Here is a 27,658-nt window from a genome sequence, read left to right as displayed (position 1 = left end):
CTGGTTTCCAAGTATATTAGTTTCCTATTGCTGCTGTACAAATTAATCACTCTTATGGTGTTACTTTTTGCAGGCCTAAAGGGGCCCCAGGGTGCAGGCTGGGTTGCTTAGAAATTGCTTGTTTTGCATTCCAAGGGTTCATGGGTATTTCCTGTATCCCAATGGTTTATGGTGCTTTTCTTTTGAGACTTATATGTTTTTATTTCTCTGCAGCCCCAAATTCCTTTATCATCCCTAATAGTTATTGTAACACCCAAGCCTTTTGCATTGTTTCTGAATTGAATATAATGAGTTAAGGAATTGAAGGACCTTAAACTTCTCATGGTGGCACATGCCTATAATCCCAGAGACTCAGGAGACTGAGGCAGGAGGATTACAAGTTCAAGGCCAGCCTACGAAATTTCGGGAGACCCTGTCTCAAAATAAAAAATAAAAAGAACTAGGGGTGTAGCTCAGTAGCAGAGCATCTCTAGGTTCAATCTCCCCATCACTCAAAATAAATAAAGAATAAAAAGAGCTGAGGCTATAGGACAGAGCACACACCTGGGTTCAATCTCCAGTACTGCAAAAATAAATAGATAGATAGATAGATAGATAAAATAAAAATGAGAAGAAAATAAATTGGAGGACCTTAAATTTCACTTTCATTTTGAAAAGTACAAAAGACAGCACATTAGAAGTTTAATTAGACATTTAAAGAATCCATAAACCAGGCCTGGAGGCACACACATGTAATCCCAGCTATTTAAGAAGTGGAGGCACGAGGATTACAAATTCTGTTACTCCAGTCAAGTCAAGGACCCTGTTTGGATCCCAGTTGGTTAAATTTAGCTGTCCATCCACATTGGAAATAAGTAAACAACATTAAAAGGGAAAAGGAATTTCATGCAGTTTGGCCAAACTGGGGAGAAGCAGCTACATTACTTCTCTGCTAATCCTACAAAAGTGGTTACAATTTCCAGAAACAAAAGCCAGGTAATAAAAATATGTAGATTTACTTAGGCTATGCGGGCCAGAGGACATGCCAGTTTCAGCTTTCTTGGTACCATGCAGGCAAGGGGGTAATTTTTTTCTTAGCAGGACAACGTTCAGGAGCTGTTTCAGTTCAAGGCCATCCTGGAAACCTCAGCAAGATCCTGTCTCAAGGTAAGGTAAAAAGTGCTGGGGATGTAGCTCAGTGGCAGAGCACTTGCTTACCATGTGCTAAGGCCCAGGTTACAATCCCCTCCCCTGACACCCCCAGCACAGAGAAAGAGAAAGAAACAAAAGGGGCTATGAACTCAAATTCATCCACTTATTGCCATATAACCTTCAGTAAATCATTTTACTTCTCTAAATTACAAAGTAGGAATAAATACAACAATGCATCTCAGATTTACCATCAATGAAATGAGAACAATTATGCTACTTATCCCATAGAACTATTGTAAAGATCTGTTGAGTTATACTCACCTAGCACTTAAAATTGATTAGCAAATATTTGTATTGTTATTATAGCTAGTTTGTATTTTATCACCATGCCTAATCCATGTAAAATACAGGTTTTCATAAAAAGGTTCATGGGATCCTAAAAGGGTCATGAATTGGCATCAGGAGGTGCATGAATCATTTAAATTACGTGCAAGCTTAGAAGGTGAGAGAGCTTGTAGCTTTTCAGGTTCTTATAGAGTTTCAAAACACAGGTAGTTGAAATTAAAGACTTGAGACACCTGAGGGAAGTTCTCTGATTAGTAAACTTGCAAGGTAGCAAAAAACCTCTGGCTCTAACCTCTAGTCAATACATTTTAAATGTGATTGTTAATAGTTAGGGTTGTAGCCCAGCGGCAGAACATTTGTTTAGCTTGCACAAGGCCCTGGGTTCAATCTCCAGACCCAAATAGGCAGATAGATAGATAGATAAATAAATACACACATACATAAATAAATAATTTTAAACCAAGTATGGTGGTGTACTCCTGTAATCCCAGCATCTCTGGAGGATCATAACTTCAAGGCCATCCTGGCCTGAAAAAAAAGAAAGGAAGAAAGTTAAGAGCTGGGGATGTAGCTGAGTGGTAGGGCATTCCTGGGTTCAGTCTCCAGTACTGCAAAAATAAACTAATAATAACAATAAAATAAATTGGAGCACCTTAGATTTCATTTTGGAAGTCTCAAAAGACAGCACTATTAGAAATTTAACTAGACCCTTAAAGAAGCTATAAACAGGCCTGGAGGCATACACCTGTAATTCCAGCTACTCAAGAGGTGGGGGAGGAGGCTCCCAAGAAAAACATGTGATTTTATAAGAGCCCTACTATTAATCAAAGTTTCAGGGACCATCAAGATCCTAATTAATCAAAAAAAATCAGTGAGCAAACCAGAATGCCAGGGATTGTCTAGTAACTAAAACACTTGTTCCACCGGGTGCGGTGGTACATGCCTGTAATCGCAGCAGCTCGGGAGGCTGAAGCAGGAAGATTTAGAGTTCAAAACCAGCCTCAGCAAAAGTGAGGCACTGAGCAACTCAGTGAAACCCTGTCTCTAAATAAAATACAAACTAGGGCTGGGGTCGTGGCTCAGTGGTTGGGTGCTCCTGTGTTCAATCTCCAGCACCAAAATAAGTAAATCAATGAAATAAAATACCTGTTTTCCTTATTCATTTTCCTGATGGAGGTGCCTGAGCATGATTGACAGGGCTGTCAACCTATAGAAAACAGGACCACTTGGTAGCTTCTTACAGGCATCAGGGTATCTGGAGAATAAATTACTTACTCAGAACAATGGTAAAGAAATCCAGGTATACAATTAGAAGAGATGTTTGTATATGGACTATGATAAAATGTAATGAATTGTCCCTGTACCATATCAAAACAACCTCACTAATGCCCATATCATTCCTGTCACATGTACAGTCTTCCCCTCTTTCTCTTGGAGTATTACTGTGTAAAAGCAAGACCTACCTTAGCTCATCTTTTTGAACATGCAGACAAGCTCTTTCTATTCATGAATTCTTTCTGCAGAAAAGAAATAATATGATTGATTATGTTACAGGATTTTTTTTTCTTTTTTTGGAGTGCTGGGGATTGAACCCAGGGCCCCACACATGTTTGACAGTACTTCACCACTGAGCTACGTACCCAGCCCACTTTTTTTCTTTTTTAACAATCAGTTGCATTTTGATGAAACAGTATTCGTATTCGTCTTACCTTAATTTCAATTGGTATTTCCCAAAACTCTCTTTTCAGATATTCACTTTCTCTCGGGGTGATGACTTTCTCAGGTAGTTCATTCATTATTCATTGATTGGTTCTAGGTTTTCTGTCACAGTTGCCTTTTCATTACTAAGTCACTTCCTATGTCAACCAGAAGAATCCACCTCCCTGCTAATTGCTATCATTATTGTCATCATCATCACCATAAGGATAATAAAAACAACTCTGTAAAGAGGAGTTTTGTGTGTGTGTATGTTAATAGAGCCATCCTTTTTTCACCAACCCTTGGTACTTGTGATTGAATCCAGGGTCCTCTACCACTAAGCTACTGTACACATAAGCTACATCCCTAGTTCTTTGGATTTTTCATTTTGAGACAAGATCTTTCTAAGGTTCTGAGGGTGTAGTGACACCCTCAGTTGTTGAATCTGGCCTTTGAATTTGTGGCCTAAGCCTCCTGAGTTGCTGGAATTACAGGCATGCACCACTACACCCAGGCTGAAACTCTTTTTAAGAAAGGGGATAATACTAGTCCCCTTCTTAAAACTAACCACACTTACCTAGCAGGCAGGAGACCCAGAGTTCAATTCCCAGTACCATTAAAAAGAAGAAAAAGAAAGAAAGAAAAAAAATCTAATGCAAACTTCTAGGATTGCTAAACTGCTAGTATATACAGCTGACTCTTATATTCGTTGCTAACGTGCAACATTCTTTCCTCATTTTGCCTTTATGGAAATGAATCAACCCCCCAGGAAAATAGTGACACAGATTACCAGGGACACCAGAGGATACTTCAGTCCACACTTGATCTCCTCAGACATCTGAGTCAATAAATTCCTTTTTTTCTTTGAACTATTTTATTAAACATATATATTTTATGGTGTGGGGGACCAAACCTAGGTCCTCACACATGCTAAAAACCATACTGTACACTGAACTAAACCAAGGCCTGAATAGCGTTGTGATCAGGCTTGAGACAGGGTCTTGCTGAGTTACCCCAGCTGGTCTCAGCCTCCCAAATTGCTAGGATTATGGGTGGGTTCCACTGGATCTAGCACATTGTCCTGTTTTATATTCTTCTTCTTATTTATCATGTCCTGAGATTATCATGTTCATTTTTTTTGCTTATTTTTTTTTATTTTTATTTTTTTGTCCCATCAGAATACAAGCTCCTTAAGAACAGAGATTTTCTCAGTCAGAATTTCATTTTCAGCACCTTTAGGAGTGCCTGGCTCATGAGACGGTGTCAGTAATAGACACTGATTGATTGACTGAATGAATGAGTGAGTGAAAATCAAGCAGTACAGATTCTAATTGTGCCCCCCCACACTGGAAATTTAACTCAGGGGCACTTCACCACTGAGCTACACCCATAGCCCTTTTGTTTGTTTGTTTGTTTTTATTTGAGACAGGTTCTAAGTTGCTTAGGGCCTTTCTTTCTTTCTTCCTTTTCTTTTTTTGGCTGGGGGTGGGAGGTACCAGGGCTCAAACCCAGGGTCGCTTAACCACTGAACCACATTCTCATCCCTTTTTATTTTTTGAAACAGGGTCTTGCTAAATTGCTTAAGGCCTTGTTAAGCTGAGGCTGGCTTTGATTTGCAATCCTTATGTGCCTCCACCGTACAAGACCCTGTGAGCCACCGTGCCCAGCTGTTCAGTGTCTTTTTAAGTTGCTGAGCCTGTCCTCAAACGTGAGATCCTCCTGTCTCAGCCTCCTGAGTCCCTGGGATTACAGACATGTGCCACCTTGCCCGTTCAGAAATATAATCTTTTGTATGCTTTACTTTATCTAATCTTTACAATAACCTTATGAAATAAACAACTATCATATTATTAATTCACTTTATCATACTATTAATTTCATTTTAGAGAAGAAAACTCTTAGAGAAGCAATTTACCCAAAGTCATGTTTGATAGTAATTTGAGAAATTAGAATTCAAATCCAGACGTTCCATACACTTTCTATCCCTCAAAATATCTGCTTTATTTTTTGTAATGTAAGTCTGGAGATCACAACTGAATTCCAAGTAGAAAAATGAGTTTCCTGCTCCTGTCCTCACCCCCACTAACCCTGTTGGTCTTATCCTCAGAGCCGCCGTCAGAGAAGCTGGCTAGCTGCAGCCCCTGAAACCCCAGGGACATGGGATACGGCTTGATCTGAAGGGTTCACTACACAAGAAAGCAGGAAAGTGCACATTATCAGTAGGCTTCCAGGTCCAAAGCAGATAGCCAAGAAGGGGCTGGCCTGGGTATGCACTAGAACCTTTTCCCCAAACTTCACTAATCAGAAGAGTCTCTCTTCCTAAGGGAATGGGGCCAGGGGAGGGAGGGAGGGAATGAGGGGTCTAGAGAAAAGGGCAGAACTATTTATTTTCATAATACTTCCATGGAGGCCAAAGTTCCTGTCTTACGGGTGGAGACAGTAACAGAAGGAGAAATTTCCCAATCTCTAGCATTGAATTATAAAGAGGTACACTTAACTCCCCACCCTCTCCCCAATTTTTTTTTTTTGGTACTGAAGAGTGAACCCACAGGCTCTTTACCACTGAGCTATATCCCCAGCCCTTTTATTTTTTATTTTTGAGATAGGGTCTCTATAAGTTGCTTAAGGCCTCACTAATTTGAGACTAGCTTCGAATTGATAATCCTCCTGCCTCAACCTCCTGAGCCACTGGGATTACAGGCATGTACCATTGCACCCAAATCAAATTTCTTCTGATATTGTAGACTGTGGAGTGGAGCAGTAGAAGATATTATCTATATTAACAATACCAGGGCTCAATTAAACCCATAAATCTAATCAAATCACTTCTAAAAATTATTCTGTATTTCTATATTATTCCTTTATATTTGAAGAATAAACAATTGAGTTTTATTCTTGAAAGGTATTTTCTGATATGCACAGATACTGGAGAAACTAAGATTTTTAATTTATTGCTCACTTTCACTTCACTTCATTCTCATTAATCTCAAATTATGCTCAAGTTAAGTTGCAGTTAAAGAGCTTCTTTCCGCCTATTAACCTATTATACTAGCTCGTAAACATATGTGAACAGTTCATGGTTCAAATAATGCTCTGGGCTTTGTAGCTCCAGCATAAAGACCAAATTTAAGACAACTAACCTGTTGTGTAGCCAGTCACATGCCCCTTCAACACACATAATGGAATCCCACGGGATTTCCATAGTGCTAATCATCAAAAGCCCTGACTAGTGAGTGTCACTGTATCAACAGCTGTGGAAACTGAGGCACTCAGTTTAATTGAGGTTAAGTTTAAAATCATACAGAACACTAGGAAAGGAGGCTTAGTTTGGGGGCATTGACCATTATAGCTACTCAACTGAAATCTCTGTATGCCAAGTATTTTTCCTGAATGCGACTGATTTCTAGGTAAAGAAAAAAATTAAGGAAAAATATAGTTAAAAGAAAAAAAAAAAACCTTAAACATGGTAACATGAAAGGTAAGACCCTTTGTGATTTAGACCTAAAATGCTTTGTGATTTAGACCTAAAAAAAAAGACTCAATGCCTTTATATTACTATTTATGTACATTACGTATGTAACACTATTTATGTACTTAAAGTATACTTAAATTATTAGAATAACTTCAGATGCTATCAAGATCCCAGCAAGCCATAAAATATGTGCATCTTTTTTTGAAATGGGGCATTACTATGTTGCCCCATTTAAAAAAAAAAATGGTTGACCTCAAACTCCTGCCTAGGCCTCCCAAGGATCTGGGACTACAGATGTGCACCACCACTCCAGGCCTACACTAGCTTTACAGCCAGATTTCAACTCCTTTTCAGGTAAAGGCTATTCACGAACAGCTCCAGGTCCTCTGCAGCCTCATCTCCTGGTCTCCACAGCTATGGTGGAGAAACTGAGCGTTTTGCAGTTTCTCATATCTCCCAGTCTTTGTGTCATTTCTTTTTTACCTGGCTACTTCCTGGGCAACCCTCAGGATTAGGGAGTTAGCCACGAGAAGCTTGAAGTCGGATTGTTTTATATATCCTTGTGTCCTTGGGTTGCTCAGAGTGACTTCCTTGAATGGATTTCAAAAATCAACTTTCCTGAATTCACAGCCCAGAGGGCTTCCATACCTGATCATCTGACCTTTATTTTCTCTCTTTTCCATGCCCCACTGACTTTAAGACTCCAGTTGGGTGTGGTGGCACACACCTATAATCCTAGAGACTTGGGAGGATTACAAGCTTGAGGCCAGCCTCAGCAACTTAATGAGACCCTGTTTCAAAAGAAAAATAAATAAATAAACAAACAGACTCAAGCCACACAGTAAAAGACAATTCTAAATTCATTAAGAAAATAGTTAACAGGTAATAATTAATGTCCAGGTCAAAAGGACAGTGTATAATAGTCACAACCACAAATTAGTCAGAAATGTTCCTTCCTCCCTCTTTTAAATTTCAATGCAATTAATTGTTTTCAAGTTACCTCTCATAGCCTTGTATAATATGTATGCTAACATTTTATGTCTTGTTTCTTTCTGGGCTCTCATCTCATAAAGACCAGAGACATGTTTTTATATCTCCACCCCAATTGTGCTGAGAGTGCTTTCTTATTGTAGACATTCGGAAGAGATTTCATTGAAAATTTAATTTATTGAGAACCTACTGTGTGCTAGGTATGGTGACTTAACACTGGGGATATTGGTAATGCATAGTCACAGCCTCTTCCCTCAGAAAGAAACATTTAAAGTATAGCTTAAGGATTATAAACAGGGTTTGGGTGTAGCATAGTAGTAGAGCTTTTGCTTAGTGCATGTGAGGCCCTGTGTTCAATATCTCCAGCACTGAAAGAAAAAAAAATTACAAACTGGTATATTGGAGTGCTTTGAGAGCAAGGAGAAATCACCATGCTGGAGTGCAGAAAGGTCTCCAAGCAAGGTTGCCTCGATTTGGTGTTAAGGGGTGGGATTAATACCAGGGTTTAAATCTACACTGAAAGGAAGAAGATGGTGAGCCCAGCAGGAATTTAAGGCAACTGGTGCTTCCCAAGTCCCTCCATTAACTTCCTGGGATACATCTACTGTTCATCTGCAAGACTCCTGGAGATGATGGGAACCCCTTGAGAGGCAGAGAAATGGAATACTCATGGGTGCTAGAATTCAGAAACTCCAAATCATCCAAATAAGTAAACAGGGTTGACAAATGATCTTCTTTCCAATGAGAATGTTGTGCCTAAAATCTGATTTGTACCTAGAAATCATTAGTATAAAAGTTCCTTACTTTATAGGATTGATAGTTCTGCAGGAGGACTTGGCACTTGAATTCTGTGGCTAGCTCAGAACAAAGGCACACAATGTTCAATGGTTAAACATATAAACATACCCACTCTGGCTAACAATGGTTAGCCAGAGTGGGTATGTTTATAAAGCTGAATTCCAATTTGATTATGAGCATCCTTGATTCTGATTTTGATCCTGGGTGACTCTAAATAATCCAAATAGGGCATGAAAGGACATGTGTCACGGTTTGGATGTGATGCATCCCCCAATCTCATGCAAGAGACAAGGCAAGAACATTCAGAAGTGAAATTATTAGGTTATGAGAGCCTTAATCCAATCAGTGAATTTATCCCCTAATGGAGATTAATTGAGTAGTAACTGAAGGTAGGTAGAGTGTGACTGGAGGAGGTGGGCATTGAGGCTGTGCCTTTAGGGTATATATTTTGTTTCTGGTGAGCTGAGTCTCTCTCTACTTACTGATCATCATGTGAGCTGCTTCCCTCTGCCACACTCTTCCACCACGTTGTTCGTCTCACCTGGAGCCTAAAGGAATGGAGTTGGGTTTCTATGGACTGAAATCTCTGAAACTGAGTCCAAAATAAAACTTTTCCTTTAAGTCACTGCAGTGAAAAAGCTGACTGAAACCAGCTGCTTTCCATGGGGTTTAAATATAAAGGAATTAGAGGTGGTTAAGTGCCTCCTTGGTCAACATATAAATTAGGCCAGACTGACTTCAATTTTCTTTTTCAGAATCAGAGGAGTAGGGGAGGAAGAGGAGAATAGAGAACTTGAACAGAAAGTCTTGCTAGTCTAAATGCACCAGGTCCTCGCTCTCTTTTAAACTAGTATTTCTCTTTTAAACTAGTATTTCTCATTGTATCATTCATTTCGAACTAATCACAGCTTTGTGATATCTCAGAAATAGTTTTAGATGTCTTTTAATTATTTAACTTTCCATGTCTGTGTTTGTACTCTTGTGTGTTAGGCCCCCTAGAGGAAGGGAACTTTTTGATGTTTTAGCTCCCTACAAGTCTAACACAGCCCCTTGCACTTTACACCTTAAAAAAGTAATAATAATAGTTAAGGAATTAATAAATGAGTTTTTAGGAAGAAAGAAGTTAAGATAAAAAATTTCTCCATGAGAATGTGTATTTCCATGTGTATTTCAGATATGAATCAGCTAGTCAGCGAAAATCGTGCTTTTAATGTTCACCAGGTGTAGGCAAAATCTTCCGCTGAGCTTGAGAAATTCATCACAGGCAGAATAATAAAGTGGGCGGAGACATAGATGGCTCAGAACCTTGAGGAGGTGGAGTCACAGAAAGTTTGAGCATTTCTGTCCAATCAAAATGAGACGGTAGGAGGAGGAGGGGGAGATTAAGGGGGAGCGGGAGATCAAGAATCCTGCCCAGTTACAGGAGCCAGCCAGTGCGAGCTGCAGCTTCTTGGCTTAAGTGCTTCTGCCCACCGAGAGTGTAGGATTCTTTGGCCTGCTCCACAATGGCCTTCGCAAATCTGCGGAAAGTGCTCATCAGTGACAGTCTGGACCCTTGCTGCAGGAAGATCCTGGAAGATGGAGGGTTAATGGTGGTGGAGAAGCAGAACCTGAGCAAAGAGGAGCTGATAGCCGAGCTGCAGGTAAGGTGAATCGGAGAAAAGCGAGGTCTCTGGGGCATCCTTCGCTGAAATAGACTGGCTGCGCCCAGGCCTGCGCGCCCCCTTCCTGACCCCGCATATCAGATTCTCGGCCTCCTGAGATTGGCAACTAGCGGGGAGAGGGAGAAGCGGGAGGAACTATGAGCTGTAGGGTGCAAACTATCCGTCCAATTTGCAGCCGCGTGTTCGCGTTGGCTTGCCTCCCGCGAGCACTGCAAAGCGCAGGCTGCTCCAACTGGTCCTGCCGGCGGCCCGCGAGATGCCAGCGCGGCTCCTGCACTTTAGTGCCTAGTGGCTCTGGCTGCCAGGCGCCACCTCCCCGTTCCACTCCTTCTCACCTGAGCATCGAGGGGAGGGGCGCCAAAGTGGCCTCCCTGAGTGGAGCCCAGCTACTGGCCTTCCCCATCTAGGTGCTGGCCCTCCCGGTTGCGTTCGGCCTTCGCTGGGGGGCGCTGGCGAGTCCCAGCCAGTCGCGTGGTTGCTGGGGAAGCATCTGGGGAAGGCCCTCCTGGAGCTGCGGCTGCGAACCGCCTTTCGTCTGATGCAAGACCTCCGCGAGCTTTCACCCTCCTCCGCCTCCAGAGAGCGCCTGAGGAAATGGGGCGGGCTGGGGGCGCGGCGAGATCCCCGGGCCGCCCACGCGGTCGCCGCCACAGCGGTCGCGGGTTGATCTCCACCTTTGGCCTCATCCCTGATTAAGGGTGACCGGACTAGACTAGAATCTGATTCCAATCGCCCGTGGTAATTTTATTCTTATCAGATCTTCCGATTGTTATATATAATTAATGAAACCGACTCCAAATCTTTATCTACCTTCTTTGAAAAAGTCCTGTCAAGTTTGGGGACTTTTTTTCCCCTCCAGTTGCTGCGTTTCCTGCCTCTACATTCCACCCAGCCGCCCAGTCTCTATCTGCCTTACCCCATCGAGCTGTTTTCCCTATCCCCTACACTCGCAGAGAAGCTTGTAGGCTAGTTAGGGAACACAGAGGACACACAGGAGACAATTGATCTGGTGACATGGTGCTTGGTGCTCAAATTTCAAGTTAGAATGCCCAGCAGCCTAGCCTAGCTGATGCTCACTTTCCCACAGGAAGAGTGCAGAGAGAGGGTGATCATCACAGATTGAATTGGTGGGCAAGGGCTCAGGACCCGACCCTTGCCTTGAAGCACGGGTGCTTGGTTGGATGGTAGGCTCCTCACACTTTTCACCTCCTTTTTTGTATAAATGGTATCAGTGGTCTTGGCTCTGGGAGATGACCAGCGTCTCACCTTCACCTCTACCAGAGCACCAGTGGCTGCAACTGGAGGCTTGACAACTTTGCAGTGGAAGTGAGAAATCTTATACCCTAATGAAGCAGGATTGAGAAGGGAAAGCCTCTTCAGGAAGCAGGGAGGGCTTCCATGAAGTCCGGAAGTTGCATGGTAGGGGTGGGAGTCTGTGCTGAAGCCGAGAACACTTTCAAGGCTCTGAGAATTCTTGGCAGGAAGAGAGGGGTGTTTGTTGGCTCACTTGACTGTGGGCATTGTTGGGTTGTTTGAGTGCTCAGCCTTCATGTCTGTCTTGGTAAAATAGTTCGGAATGCCAATTAATCTCTTGGACAGCCACTGAAGGGCCCTCCTTTCCACACTCATTTTATTCTGCAAGGAGAGGGGTCTGGCAGAGTGTCTCCTGTCCTCTGCCATTTAAATCTTTTCAATGCTGGAGCAAGCCTTAGCACCAATGACAGAACTGGTCTTCCTACTTTAGCTTCACTGCTTTGTATTCTGAGCAGATGCTATTTGTACTCTCTCATCCCTGATCAAGAAGTGGAATCATCGAGGGTCTCCTACCATTTCCATATGCTTTCCCTTCTCTCTCCCTTTCTCTCCCCCCACTGGTCTCTGTTTAATGTTAATCTTTTCCTCATGCTCTTCCTCCCTGTTCTGTTCTTAGTTGCTCTCTTTATATCAAAGAAGACATTTGGCATTTGTTTTTTAAGGATTGGCTAGCTTCGCTTAGCAAGACCCTCAATGTTACATTTTAAAATTACATATAAGAGGTTGTGAGGGGAAAGGGGGGGGGGGAAACAAGGCAGAGAATTAAACAACAGCAGATGAGGTAGAGAGGGAAGATGAGAGGGGAGGGGAGGGGGGATAGTAGGGGATAGGAAAGGAGGCAAAATACAACAGTCACTAATATGGCATTATGTAAAAATTGTGAATGTGTAACTAATGTGATTCTGCAATTTGTATTTTGGGTAAAAATGGGAATTCATAACTCACTTGAATCAAATGTATGAAAGATGATATGTCATGAGCTTTGTAATGTTTTGAACAACCAATAAAAAAAAAAAAAAGAAGTGTAATCATCCCCTCTCTCTCCTAGTAGTGCATTTTAGACTTGAACAGAATCATAGCTCATTAGTGGGTAATGAAGTTAGTTTAATGGGTCAGCATTTTAAAAAACAAAATAGATAATCAGAGAGCAATGCAGATAGCAAGAATATTATTTCATTCACTTTGTTTCAGTTATATGTGTAGGTGTGGTGCCTTAGTATGAAATCACAACTTAAAACTGTGTTTCTCAGTTAAAAAAAAGAAAAAGTTTGGAAAGGATTAGGGATGTAGCTCTGGAGTAGATTTCTGGCCTAGCCTATGTGAAGCCCAGGGTTCAATCCCCAACACTGCAAATGAACAAACAAAAAAACTAATTTAGAAAACATTAAATTGGAAAAATAAAGCATCTATGCAACTCATGTCTTAAATAAACCAAACATGCAGGAAAATGTTTAAATAATCTTATCATGTTTCAGGAACTTTCAAACTATGACCATGTGCCACATTACATCCTAACTCAATACTCTCATCCACATGTGTGCACCTAGACATATATAAGTTTATGAAATAATACTACATAATATGCATTCTGATATTTTCTTCTATTCATTAAATAGCAATGCTGGTCAGTACCACTAAATTGAACACTGGTAATGCATCTAATCTACTGAAGCACATTTATATTTTATCTCAGAATTTTCAGAAAGATTAAGAAGGAATAAACGTTTCTATGCAAGAATCCACCATTTCAAAAGCTTTTTAAAAATAAACATTACACTGGGATTTGGTTTGCATGTGTTAAATAACCACCTAGTTAATCAGGATCATACACAGAGTGCAAAATAGAGTATACCTGTATTCCCTATTGCTGGGGATCAAGACCAGGAGAGCTTCATTGATTTGCCCTATGATTTAAGTCAGAGGCAAGAGCAACCCTGAACTACCTGCAAGATCAAGTCAGCTCTCCTGGGAAAGGAAGCATGTGTGAACTTGAGGAATGGGACTTGGTTTCCACTGCTGACTTAGCATAGTTTGTCTGGAACATTCATGAATCAAACTGATCTGTGGCCTGCTGTTTTCCACCTAAGGAGAGGGGGAATGGCAATGTGCAGGGAAGCTCTGGGTGTGCCTGTTCCAGTTGCAGCTCTGATACAGAAACCACAGCAAGAGCAGTAAACAGCAGAGTGTATTTGCATTGAGATGCTTGATTCCCAAGATGGTAGGGAGGGGTGTTAAAAAGGAGGGAGGGCTGGTGTGTTGAGAAGAAAGCTCTTTTGGATCTTTGGATGGGTCCATAGTTTGCACAAGTAGAAGAAAGGAGTGAGCAACCCGGAGCAATCTTGGAGGGAAGGAGTGTTACTTTGAGAGTTCCCTTGAAAGTAGGTTGGCTGTCAGGCTCTCAGTGAATTGTACTGATGGAATGAATTGGGAAAAGGTGGCTGGTGAGGTTGTGGGAGGTCTTGGAAGCTAGATAACTTTGACCAGTGCCATTCTAATACGGAACCAAGGTCTCCTGAATACAGTCTCCAAAGGCCAACTGGTCCTTGGGACAGGCCAGCACCAAATGCACACTAGTACCCATTAGATTGAGGGTGCTTCTGGCTCAGTGGTGTCAAAGAAGGCTGGCTTGGGAAAAGATAGAGAGATTGCAGGGTAAATCTCCATAAAGAGATCCATCCAAAGAGGTGCTTTTTAAAGGAAAAATTGTGCTGTTTCTCTGCTTGTTCTTGGGTGATGCAAGAACAGGTGGATTCTTGGGGAATCTGCATCCTTTACTGTTGGTTTTTCTTGTGGGTAGCAGATTTTCAGAGCTTGGGGAGTGTGATGACAGCTTTGGAGGAAGCACTGAAGGAGGCCCAAGGGAATGACTGAGTAGAATATCCGGAACAGTTCTCAGGGAAGGATGTAAGCCTGGAACTGATACAAAGGATACATCCCTACTTCATATCTTCCATCTCCCACCTTGTCAGTGGAACTTTGACCTTGGGTCCTGGGTTGACCGTTTCCAAAGGCGGTTTAATTCCTCAGTGTGTAACCATTTACCTAAGGGGTAATTACTGGCCTCGAAGGAACACATTAAAAATGAGCAAACCCTGTTTTTACTCATATTGTTCCAGTTGCCCTCCAAAAAGACTATACAAGACACATTCCCATTTCCCTACATGTCTGCCAACACAGAATTTTATCAATTTTCATTTTGCCAGTATGATGGCTGAAAATATATTTGAAATTTACATTTCTCTTTTTTTCTTTTTCTGTTTTGAGATAAGAGTCATGCTAAATTTCCAAGGCTGGCCTCAAATTCATGACCCTCCTGCTTATGCATGTTTTTTTTTTTTTTCCAAATGCTTTAAAAAAAAAAATCTTTGATTCATTTGAAGTTTTAAAAATTTGAAGTGAGCTAGTAATTTAAATATTTTTCCTCTTGAATTTTCCTAATGCTATACATTGTCTGACTTTATTTTCTAAATTCCCACGTATTCATAGGTCTGTTTGTCTAGTGCCTATTTGGTTCTCTTGATCAATTTCTAAATATGTTTCTTGTGTTCTCTTTCAACTTGTTCTCCCTTTTCAAAAAAATTCCTGAAAATCCTTAAGCACTGTCACAGGTGGATGACATGCCTTGTTATCACAGTCAAGGGAGGGGGGTTTCTGGTGTTTAATTGGGGGAAGGCAGTAGGTGTGGGTTTCTGTGGGCCTCAAATCACTGAGCTCATTCATTCACTGGGGGTGTTTAATATGGTTATTAATATGTTCCAGCCTGCAACCCAGATTCAATTTGCTCTTGTAGTTAGAGCTATTCAAGGCTGTCTGTGGCTCCCCGTGGGTAGGCTGACTGGAAGGAGTAGGTAGCCAGAAGATCTGGGACATTTATTGGGGATCCTAGAGGCCATCTCATAGGAGCCACATATTTCTGCCAGTGTCTCTCTTGGTTCAGGTGTTTTTAAATCCTATATTTGTAAGGTCTTAGACTTAGACCCTCAAACAACTTGGACTTAGTCTGGCACAGTGGTGCATGCCTCTAATCCCAGTGATTTAGGCAGGAGGATCACAAGTTCAAAGCCAGCCTCAGCAACTTAAAGAGATCCTGTCTCAAAAGAAAATAAAAAGTACTGAGGATGTGGTTCAGTGGTAAAGTGCCCCTGGGTTAAAAAAAATGGGCTTGATTCCAGCTTCTGCTATATCCTAGCTGGGTGATTTCAAGAAGTTACCTAAATTCTTTAAGTGTCAGTGAACTTGTCTGCAATATGGGGATCATTATACTATCTGTGTCAGTATTACTGTGAAGCACAGTGCCTGATGTAAGGGACATGCTCAAAAAATGTTAGCTTTTACTACTAGTAAATCCCTCCAAGGGATTTTACAGTTTAGATTTCACACCTAACTGGCCATGACCCTGACTCTGACCTTATCGTTTGGACATCTTGAGAAGCTTTTATATAGTCTGAGCTTGCCAACAGCAACGACTTTCCATTTTTAGGGCTGGTTTTCAATCTGTAAGAGTGACTTCGGGCAGCTTACCTCTCAAACCCTGTTTTTCACCTGAAAATTGAGGACAATTATGCCCCTTCTCTTTGGAGTTGTGATAGGGATAATGCAAAGCACCTGGTGTAATGCCTACACTCAGTAGATGCTCAGTCGATAGTTTACCAGCACAGCCCCAAGCCTGGTGAGACTGGTACTGTGGAGATACAGAATACAGATACAGAAAGTGTGTTAATACAAAATCTGTCTAGGGCTTCAGTTTCTTATCTGCAAAATGAGCTTGGGCCAGATGTTCATGAATGTTTCTTGGAATCTCCTGCTTTGAGGTTCTATTGCAGAACCACAAACACAAAAGGGGTTGGAGTGCCTTTCAAGCTGCCTGCATGGGGCTCTCTGCTGGCAGGCACAGCCCCAGCCAGTGAGGATGTGTAAGTGCAACCACCTCTAGACAGAAAGTTCTACCACCACTCTTGTATGAGTATACAAGTACAGTGCTTAGAAGCCCTCCAGATCTAAATATTCTATGCTACAGCATAAGCTTCATTCCTTTTCTCTCCTCAGGGAAGATAAATCTCTCTCTCTGCAGTTAACTACTCTGTCCAAGTGTGTTCCTAAACTCTAGGCTTGTGCCTAATAATGTGGTTTTGTAGTAGTGGGGATTGAACTCAGTCAGGTGTGCTCCACCAGCCCATTTTATTTTTTATTTTGAGGCAGGGTCTCACTAAGTTGTTTGACTAAGATGTTCCTGATTGGCTTGGAATTTCTAATCCTGCTGCTACCACCTCCAAGGCAGCTGGGGTTACCGGCATGTGCCACCACCACCCAGCTGGGATCCAGATTCTCAAGGCTTTTCTAGAGGAGGTTTCATGGAATTCAGCTGAGACCTCTTGTGGGGAAAATGGATCAAACCCTTTCAATTTATAGATGGATACTAGGGGTGAGGAGTCAGGGGATGTGTCTGGGTGAAAGATAGGGGTTTAATTTTAAAATTTATTTATTTATTTGATTTTGCAGTACTGGGGATTGAACCCAAGGGTGCTTTCCAACTGAGCAACATCTCCAGTTCTTGTTATTTTTTATTTTGAGGCAGGGTCTCACTAAGTTGCTGAGGCTGGTCTCGAACTTGTGATCCTCTTGCCTCAGCCTCCTGAGTTGCTATGATTATAGGCATGCACCACTGTGTCTAGTTCTCCTTAACTATAATTGAAAATTACTGCTTTCTGGTCCATATCTCCCTGTAGTTTTCAGTGAGGATATCTAAGTTGCCTATAAGTGGACACACATTGCCAATTGTGTGGCTTTGGGAACACATCTCTTACTCTGAAACCTCAGGAGGTCTTATAGAATGACTTGGTGTCCCCAATTTTTTCTTCTTCTCTGTAGGACTGTGAAGGCCTTATCGTTCGCTCAGCCACTAAGGTCACTGCTGATGTCATCAATGCAGCTGAGAAGCTCCAGGTGGTTGGCAGGGCTGGCACAGGTGTGGATAATGTGGATCTGGAGGCTGCAACAAGAAAGGGCATCCTTGTCATGAAGTAAGTCATGGAGGCTGAGGGGTGGGTGTGGAGACTGACGGAGGGATGGGGGAAATTCTGCTTAGAGACCAGGTATGATGTGCACTCCTATAATCCCAGCAATTTAGTGAGACTCTTAGCAACTTATCAAGACCCTGTCAGAGTTAGAAGGGCTTCCAGAGGGATGCCTGGTCCAGGCCCTGAGTCCCTATGGACCATCAACAACCTATAGTATAGCCTTTCCGAGGTGTGTGAGGTTGAGGCTCTCTGTAATCTCAGTGTTTCACATACCCACCTATGTGTAGTGCATGCACATTTGTAGTCTGGCTTGGAAATAAGAATGTTAGTGAGTTTATCTGCTTGGCCCATCCCCTTCCATTGTTCTATTCAGGGCTGTTTTCATTATTATTATTATTTATTATTATTTTATTTTTATGTTTTATTGATTTGGAATGCATTACAATTCTTAGTACATGTGTACAGTACAATTTTTCATATCTCTGGTTGTAAATAAAGTATGTTGACACCAACTTGTGTCTCATACATGTACTTTGGATGATGATGTCTATCACATTCCACCATCCTTACTAATCCCCTGCCCTCTCCCTTTCCCTCTCACTTCTCTGCTCTATCTAGAATTCACCAGTTCCTCCCATGCTCCCCCTCCCTACCCCACTGAGTCAGCCTCCTTATATCAGAGAAAACATTCAGCATTTGTTTTTTTGGGATTCACTAACTTTAATTCTTATGCTATAGGAGTCGTATTATTAGCATTATCTTCTCCAATGCCATCCATTTACTTGCAAATGTCATGATTTTATTCTCTTATTGCTGAATAAAATTCCATTGTGTATGTATGCCACATTTTTTTTTAAAAAGGACATCTAGGTTGGCTCCACAGTTAAGCTATTGTGAATTGTGCTGCTATAAACATTGATGTGGCTGTATTCCTGTAGTATGCTGTTTTTAAGTCTTTTGGGTATAAACAGAGAAGAGGGATAGCTGGGGCAAATGGTGGTTCCATTCCCAGTTTTCCAAGGAATTTCCATACTGCTTTCCATATTGGCTGCACCAATTTTCAGTCCCACCAGCAATGTATGAGTGTACCTTTTCCCCCACATCCTCGCCAACACTTGTTGTTTGTCTTCATAATAGCTGCCATTCTGACTGTAGTGAGATGATATCTAAGAGTAGTTTTGATTTGCATTTCTCTAATTGCTAGAGATGTTGAACATTTTTTCATATATTTGTTGATTCATTGTTTATCATCTTCTGAGAATTGTCTGTTAAAGTCCTTGGCCCATTTGTTGATTGGGTTATTTGTTTTTAAGTGCTTAGCTTTTTGAGTTCTTTATATACCCTAGAGATTAGTGCTCTATCTGATGTGTGAGGGGTAAAGATTTGCTCCCAGGATGTAGGCTCTCTGTTCACCTCACAGATTGTTTCTTTTGCTGAGAAGAAACTTTTTAGTTCGTTTCCATCCCATTTATTGATTCTTGGTTTTAATTCTTACACTATAGGAGTCTTATTAAGGAAGTTGGGGTCTAATCCCACATGATGAAGATTAGGGCCTACTTTTTCTTCTATTAGACTTAGAGTCTCTGGTTTAATTCGTAGGTCCTTGATCCATTTTGTGTTGAGTTTTGTGCACAGTGAGAGATAGGGCCTTAATTTCATTTTGTTGCACATGGATTTCCAGTTTTCCCAGCACCATTTGTTGAAGATGCTCTCTTTTCTCCAGTGCATGTTTTTGGAACCTTTGTCTAATATAAGATAATTGTAGTTTTGTGGGTTAGTCTCTGTGTCTTCTATTCTGTACTATTGGTCTACCGGCTTGCTTTGTTGTCAGAGCTGGTTTTTGTTAGCTCTGCCATACTTAACCTCATACAGTCCACAAACTTTCCTAGTGGAATTAAGAAACTGATGTAACTCCTTGAGAAACCAGCCTCTACCTCAGAGCAAAGCCTGTTCAAGGAAGGGGGTATGACCCTTGTCCTTTGAAAAACCCACAGAGCACTCCTAAGCACATACCCTGCCGAGTTGTTTGTCTACAAATAACAGGAGAGATCTGCGGCACCAGGTGTCCCTGACTCAGTCAGGCTTGGTGAGGACCCATAGCAACCCCCTAGCAATCACCAATCAGCATGAGACAGGGAAAATACCTGGGATGCCAGATGACCCCCCAGTAGTTTATGGTGGTTGATAACATGTTGGGAAACCATGTAGTTTAGCACGTACTCCCCTTGTGGCTTAAACCAATCAGTTCAAAGGAATCCCCCTTTTGTACTAACCAATCACCCCTACCCAACTTGTTCCCGCCAGTGAATGTGCTAATCAATTTTAAGAGTTGTTGTTTGACTTTCCTGTGGTGTGGAATGATTTGCTGTGTGATGCTGTGACGCACAGAGTATTCCCCAAAACCTATAAAATCTCACTGAACAAAGGACCAGGATTCACTCCCTGGGACCGCTGCGTCGGGAACGGGGAATGGTTGTGAGACAGGCTCGAGCTTGCAATAAAGACTCTAGTGTGATTGCATCGGATTCAGCTCCTGGAGGTCTATTGAGGTCCCACGAATCTGGCATTACAGAATAACTTCATCCTTTCTCTTCCTTCCCTTCTGGAAATTAGACCCCAGTTTCTTAGGCCCAAGAGGAGAAGAGTCTCCTTTATGGTGGTATTTGCAGAAAGCTGTGGGCAAAGGTCATTGTCAGCATGTCAGTGCTGCACCACATCTATTCAGGCACTTTAGATAGTGTACAGGGCCACCCCCAGTCCTCTTCCCTGACCTTAGGCCCTTTTTGATCCCTCAGGGATCCATTGTCCTTTAGACCTTTCCCTTCCACTGCCCTCCCCCTCCCCCTGGAGGGTAGGGGTCAATTTACCCAAGGATTGACTGAGGTCAATATCCACGGGTAGAAATGTTAAATGCTAACTCACACTGGCCCTAGACCCAGAGGTGGCCAGCGCCAACCCTCACCTCTTTCCCCTCCCTGGACAGCCTGTTCGTTGGAGGAGAATGGGTAGTGGGTAGTTTTGTAAAAGACAGACTCTGGGAGTTCCTTTATCTTTTTCAGGATCTCTTGACTTTTTCTCCTTTATTTCTAGAGATGAAAGGATCCAAACAGTAGGGGAAGAAGGAGGGTGAACCATGTGTGTTGAATTCTTTCAAAAAACATAAAAAGACTTTTAAAAAAAGAAAAATAGTTCTGTAAGTTTCCTCCTCTAGTCTCCTTTCTGTAAAATGGTCAAAGTCAGCAGTGCCCCCTGTGGAGGAGGCATTCTTGCCAAACAAGTGAAGAGAAAATAAAAAGCTTTGTGATTAATTGTGTTTGTCAGCTTATTTTGTGACCAAAATACCCAACAAGAACAACCTAGAGGAGGAAAAGTCTGTTTTGCCTCATGGTTTCAGAGATTTCAGTCTGTTGTCAGTCGGCTCTTGCTCTGGGACTGAAGTGAGGCAGAACATCATGGCAGAGGATATAAGATGTTAGCTCATGGCATCCAGGAATCAGAGAGAGAGAGACAGGGGGAGGCGGGGGCAGAGAGGAGCCAGGGAAGAGTCAGAGACAAAAAATATAATCCCCAAGGCAAGTCTCAAGATACCCACTTCCTCCAGCTGTGCCCCATCTACCTATAGTTACCATCCAACAATCCATTTAAGTTACTAACTCATGAAACAAACTAATCCACTGATTAGATTATGGTTCCTATGATCTAATCATCTTACCTTTAGCATTGACACAGGAGCTTTTGGGGGACACCTCATATCCAAACCAGAATGCTAATAAAAACCAGGTTGTGTAACCTAAAGAAGGTCTCTGGACAATGGCCTGACATGTGAATTCAGTAGACTGGCTCAGCCATCACCTACACAGCCTTGGTAAGATTGACGGCATGGAGTAGCAGGGGATTTGTGCTTTCTATAGGCAGGTAGATATGAAAGGGCTGAGCCGCTTACACATCTCCTAATCACGTGGAGTCCTTCTCTGCCCTGGGAGAAGTGAGGTATGGGGTAGAAGGGCCAAGTGTTTCTCTGAAGGTCCCTCTGCATAGGAACAGTAGGCCAGGACAAGGCAGCTTCCTGCCAGCCGTGGGCCTGGGGCAGGAGTACATTGGAGAATCCAGGACAGGGGTCTGGGGTTGGGACAGAGGAATGCGGATTCTGGGCCTACTAATGTCCCCTCTTTTCTTTGGGTTTTAGCACCCCCAATGGAAACAGCCTCAGTGCTGCAGAGCTCACGTGTGGGATGATCATGTGCCTGGCCAGGTAAGCATTTGGCTTCTCAGCAGAGACAAACCCTCTGGTATATCAGTTATTGTGACTTGTCAAGCAAACTGATGGAGAGAAACTTAAGATGACTTTTCAACCTGGCAACCTGTAGACTGCCGAGAACCTTTGAGGCTATCAGTCCTCTACTCAGTACCCCTATTCCCAGTACACAGAGGTTATGGCTGCTCAGGGTGCTAATGAGTACACATGGGGAAGGGGTAGATACAGAGCTCATTCTCCTCTCTGTACCTGCATGGGCTGTGACTCTCTAGCCTCCAACCCTTGCATGTTTTCCTGGAACATCTTTGTCTAGGTACTGCTTCTTATTTTTTAGCTTATTTGAACTCAAGATTTTAAAATTTATCTCAAATGTCATAATTCATTCACGAAGCTCCCTTTGATTTCCCTACCTGGGCCCTGGCTAATTCTCATAGCCCTCAGGGCTTACCTGTCACTTATAAATATGTAGTGTAATAGCATGGAATCCACACCGGCTCCAGATTCCTGTGCCCATCTGTGGATTCATAACAAAACCAAACCCAAGTGCTCAAATCTCTTACTCTTCCAGCAAGGGGTCCTGGAGGGTGTGAACCACTTGAGTAGAGGGGACAGTCCAGTAATCGGATTGGATGTGGCACATAATGTGCATGAGTCCCATTGTGTCCATTGTGTTTGGTAGTCATTTGGCAGAAATGATGCACTTCTGTTGAATAGGCATTTCATGAATTTCTGTGATCAACAGGAAGGAAAAAGCTCTCAATAAACAAGACAGGAAGCTGTTCTAGGTTCCTTTGAAGATTCTTGGATCCTTAAACCAGGGGTCCAGGTAGCCAGGTCTCTTTACTCACGCTTGAAACCTGCTGGGATCCAAGATTTACCCTTTTCCCATCCAGAGATGATGGAATATTCCTATAACCCCAGTTACTTGGGGAGGTTGAGGCAGAAGGATCACAAGTTCAAGGCCAGCCTGGGAAACTCTGTGAGATCCTGGTCCAGGTTTCCTAAGTCAGGAGTTGCCAAGGGTCCCCTTATTTCTAGTAGAATGACCGTCGGAGGGTGGAAGCTGTGCAGCTCTGTCTTGGTACTTCCTTCCTGGGTTGGTGGGAGCCTTGGTGGGCCTGCTGAAACTGTTTCTGTCCTTGCAGGCAGATTCCCCAGGCGACAGCTTCCATGAAGAACGGGAAGTGGGAGCGGAAGAAGGTGAGCAGTGGCCTGGCCGCATCTGACCGGGGCTCAGTGCCCGAGCTCCACACTCAGTATTGAATCAACTTCTCTGCCTTTTGCCCATTGCAGTTCATGGGGATCGAGCTGAATGGAAAGACCTTGGGAATTCTTGGCTTGGGCAGGATTGGGAGAGAGGTGGCCACCCGGATGCAGTCCTTTGGGATGAAGGTAAGAGGTTGCCAGACCCCTTGGACATGGGGCTTTCTGTACATTTTGGAAGATACAGTTTAGCTTGGGAGAAGCCAGAGCCTTTGTCTTAAATGGGTCCTTAGAGCTCCTGACTACACATTAAAGCCAGGGATGGAGGGAACACTGACATGCTATCCAGGACATTTGAACTCAAAAGCTGGGAATACTTGATAAAGGACCGTCAGCTCTCCAGTGAGTCAATAGCCCTGAGTCCCAGTGAGCTGGAGAGGGTTTTAGCTCTCTGTCCATCCTGTCCTGTCTGGCTACGAGGACTCCTGGTTTGCTGTCTCTGCTCTCCTGCAATACTTTATAAAACAGCATCAAATACTTTTAGTACTACAGTTGTCCTGTACTTTTTGTTTCTCTTCCTATTCCAGAAAAGATTAAAAAGTGTGTGGGGTGTGGTGGCACATACCTGTAATCCCAGCAACTCTGGACATTGAAGCAGGAAAATCCCAAGTTTGAGGCTACCCTCAGCAACTTAGCAAGACCCTCTCTCAAAATAAACTCAATGGTAAAGCACCTCTGGGTTCAATCTCCAGTACAAAAAAAAAAAGCAGATTTAAAGGTGCTTGTATGCACACTGTGGTAGAATTATAGAGCCCATAGTGGCCAGAAGATATCTCAGAAATCCTGCCTGGCCCATACCTTTTCCTACTCTGGGAGCTCAGAGGCTTCTGGTCAAGGGAAAACTGTGATCAACAGTAGTGTCATCCCCTCAGGCTAATCCAACAGACCCTGCCAACAGGGAGACCAGTCAATTGAGAGAAGGGTCCTGCAGTGTTGCCCAGACAGGCTGGAGAGATGGAGGTGGCTAAGAGGGCCAGCAGACATCCCCGAGTTCACCATGGTTGTTGAAGGAGTTACAGGGGTTATGGGTCACACTGCAGCCAGGAAGCCTTTAGTTAAACATTAAGGAAAATTGTCTTAACAATAATCAGACTATCATATGTCTAGAACATGTTTACATAGAGCTGCTTTGGAACTTTCCCGTTCTCTCTTGCTCTTTCTCTTCATCTCTATCCTCCTACCTTCATAGAGCTAGAAGGGATGTTATAGGTCAACCCTTAACTCAATATTGATTTCCATATTTGTAAGTCATTGCCTAAGAACTCAGAAATGGATGGCAGCCTAGAACACATATGGGCATCCCATTATACCACATTGAATATCTTCCTCTGCTTCCTGCCTCCATTCTTCACTCTATTTATTTAAGTCAGATTTCTTTCATAAATCTCAGCAACGGGAAGGAGAGAGATTTTTCTAGATCCCCGAGAAAGGTGGGCATGGCCCAGCAGGATCTTTTGATCATGAAAACAAACCACATCCTTGCTCTGTGTGTAGGGGTAGAGGGATGCCATGAGCCATCAACAACACTTTCTCCTCCTTTATGTTTTGTGAGAATCAAGGTCAACCTATAGCCCGTGGAGGATTCTGATCTTCTAAAACCTAAGATCAGGTATGGTAGTCTGATTTTCATCACAGTGACCAAGATACCTGACAAGAACAACTCAGAGGAGGAGAAGTTGATGTTGTGCTCCTAGTTTCAAGGGCTCAGTTCATGGTTAGATCCCATTGCTGTGGGCCCAAGTGAGGCAGAACATCATGGTGGAAGAAGGCTGCTCTGATGATGACAGTCAGGAATCAGAAAGATTGACGCTTCAGGGATCAAACATGAACCCTAAAGACATGCCTCTTGTGACCTACTTCCTCCAGCCATGCCCCACCTGCCAATAGTTATCACCCAGTGCAGTAGTCCTTCCAAATCATTGATCCATCAAATGGATTAGTACACTGATTAACTTACAGCTTCATAATATAATCTTCTCACCTCTGAACATTGCTCCATTATTTAATATGAGCTTTTTGTTGGGGGAACCTCATATCCAAACCATAACATCAGGGGTTAAATAGCACTAAGAGCACATGAAGCCAACCAGATGAGTGTTTCATTGATGATGCAGTGACTTGGAGACAGATGCCAGCAGCCAGTCCCTAATTCCCTCGCTCCTTCCTGGTGTACCACCACCCACCAGACTCTTCTAGCTCAGTAGCATTCGTCCTCAAGGAGATCATGACGGTGACTGAGTCCAGCCGGTAAACCCCACTTCATTTCCTGAGTAGTGGCAATGGCAGTGAAGCTTGTTCGTCTGCTTACCAACTGCCCCTAGCTGCTTTTGAGGTGCATGGGAATGTGGAACCTTCAGTATCAACGTCAGGAAATGATTGATACCTCTCAGGCACATGTTTATTCAGAGAGATGTCTGGAGCCTGCGGATTTCGTTTCCTATGTTTCCAGCAGATCACCCACAACATATTTTCTCAAATGTTTTATTCCCACCACGGCCTTGAGAGTGCACATGCTTCCCCTGGGATATCTTCTGTCCGAGAGTATCTGGAAGGTCACTCACAGCTGTCTTGATTTTGAAATACACTCTTTGTAAACCTCTGGAATGTCCCCCTCCCACCTCGGCTCCTCCAGAGCTGCCTGGCCCTGGTCATTTGTGAGTGGTCCAAATGGGCCTCTCTTTCTTGGCTGCTCAACTTGGCCATGTTCTCTAATAATACACTTCTGTGTCCTGATGAGTTTTGTTTCAGGGCAGAGAGAGCCCAATCTCATCATCCAAACTTCTATCCATTGTCTAGCAGTCATGGAGAGCAAGACTCCTTTTTAAAGGAAGGAAGATTCTCTAACAAATTAAGAAAAAGATTGTTTGAGGAAACAATGATTGATTTTTATTAAACACTGGCTGTTTCAAACTAGCCTTGTTCTCTTTGGAAACTATTATTGTACTGGTAGAGCATGGAAAATATTATTTATCTGGACTGTTTAAACCAGTTAAGTCCAAAGTTTTAAATTCTGCAGATATTTCAATGAAGTCTACACAGGTGCATTAAAATATGTTGGAAATCATAATCTAGAGCATATAGCCTTTACATATCTATCTATCTATGTACACACATAAATTTTCATAAATACATCTAGAAATATACATCTATTTTCAAATGTATTCTCACAGGAGCAGAACTTAAAGACAATATTTAGTTCAAAGCAACCGTAAGTACTACGTTTATTGTTCAGTTTGGGTTTTTTATGGATATCCCATATATAGAATGATGGGGTATAATGGGTAAAAGTAATATATTTTAGTCATATAATAAATGAATTCATTCTCAGGAAAATTAGGATATAGATTTAAAAAAAAAAGCCTTATTTACTTTCCCAAACCTAGTCCGTTTGGCATGTATTACCCAAATGCACACATTTTTTTTTTCTGTGCATTGACATAAAATGCATACAGTTTTATGGATCTGTGCCAGTAGAGAACACAATATTGTGTGCGGTATTAAAATAAAAATATTGCCTGGTGAAGTGATGCATTTCTGTAATCCCAAGCAATTTGGGAGATTGAAGATCACAAGTTTAAGGCCAACCTGGACAACTTAGTGAAACCCTGTCTCAAAATAAAAAATAAATAGGACTGGGGATGTGGCTTAATGGTGGATTGTGCCTGGGTTCAATTCCCAGTATGGAAAGAAGGTGATAAAACTATAGGTTTTAGACTGGCTAGATTTACCACATTTTAAAACTTTCGTGTGGAATTCCATTGTATGGATAAACTGCCTTTTTTTTTTCTTTTTGCCATACCTTCGATGATAGATTGTTTGCAGATGTAGACTTTAGGTCTCTTTCATGATCTCTTGGGGCTAAGATACAGCCCCTGAGCTTGGTGGTGCTTCCACTGTTAAAGTGATTAGTAACAGGTTGAAGAACTGACATTGTCCATCTGGAGGAAGATTGTTCATGAATAGGGGTCTACTTTGTCTCCTAAAAGCCTGGACCACGTGTCATTTGTGGATGACAGGAAGCGAGGAAAGGAATTTAATACAGAATCAGAATTTAATGCAGAATCAGGTCCTAAAAGACATAAGAAAGCTCACGTAATTAGGCATCCTACCAGGAAATTTAGCTAGAATCATTTCCTTTTTTGTGTGTCCGAAAAACAACTAGACAAGGTTTTTTTTTTTAAATATTTATTTTTTAGTTGTAGTTGGACACAATACCTTTATTTTATTTATTTATTTTTGTGTGGTGTTGAGGATTGAACCCAGTACTTCGCACATGCTAGGGGAGCACTCTACTGCTGAGCCACAACCCCGGCCCAACTAGACAAGTTTTGCACAGAGAAGCATTTGTGAAAACCTTTCCTTGGGAGAGGATGGCTTTGGTTGACAAAAGAGCAGTGTGATTAACATGATAAAAAAGATAATATGACTTTTGGCAGCATTAAAAGAAGTACAGATTCCAGAGCAAGGGAGGTGTAATTCCACACACTCTGTACTAATCAGCCTGCAGCCTGCTGGTGGTGTGAGCCATAAGGTCTTATACTTAATTCTCCTCTTCCTTAGACATTTTTCTCAATAGTGTTGCTGAATAAAGACTCAGCTAGTTTGTGCCAGTCTGTCCCCTAGAATGTGTTAACAGACCCAAGCCAGTTTGGAACTAAGCCTTGTACTTTCTTATCCAAGTTTTCCAGAGGGAGGGATCAGCATCCCTTAA

The 27,658-nt window shown here is 42.4% G+C and overlaps 1 protein-coding gene and 1 long non-coding RNA gene across 2 annotated transcripts in view; one reads left to right on the top strand and one right to left on the bottom strand.

The window, feature by feature from the left end:
- Positions 1-693: 693 nt before the first annotated feature.
- On the bottom strand, positions 694-11,161 carry LOC124101937 (uncharacterized). Its single transcript, XR_006854748.2, has 5 exons — positions 10,434-11,161; positions 8,917-8,982; positions 2,940-2,993; positions 1,917-2,004; positions 694-1,136 (listed from the first exon to the last, which is right to left on the bottom strand). It is a non-coding gene; the product is annotated as an uncharacterized LOC124101937 (long non-coding RNA).
- Positions 9,839-27,658, top strand: part of Phgdh (phosphoglycerate dehydrogenase) — a 34,391-nt gene continuing 16,571 nt past the window's right edge. The window contains exons 1-5 of the mRNA XM_046458158.2: positions 9,839-10,077; positions 17,281-17,432; positions 21,616-21,681; positions 22,830-22,884; positions 22,978-23,076. Coding sequence (XP_046314114.1) covers positions 9,940-10,077; positions 17,281-17,432; positions 21,616-21,681; positions 22,830-22,884; positions 22,978-23,076 — 510 coding nt within the window. The 5' untranslated portion in view covers positions 9,839-9,939. The remainder of the gene's footprint in view (positions 10,078-17,280; positions 17,433-21,615; positions 21,682-22,829; positions 22,885-22,977; positions 23,077-27,658) is intronic.

This window comes from Marmota monax, unplaced genomic scaffold (assembly GCF_021218885.2).
Source record: "Marmota monax isolate L192 unplaced genomic scaffold, Marmota_monax_Labrador192_F-V1.1 WCK01_AAM20220418_F8-fsc00087, whole genome shotgun sequence".
NCBI lineage: Eukaryota > Metazoa > Chordata > Mammalia > Rodentia > Sciuridae > Marmota > Marmota monax.
This window is presented reverse-complemented; position numbering and strand designations above follow the sequence as displayed.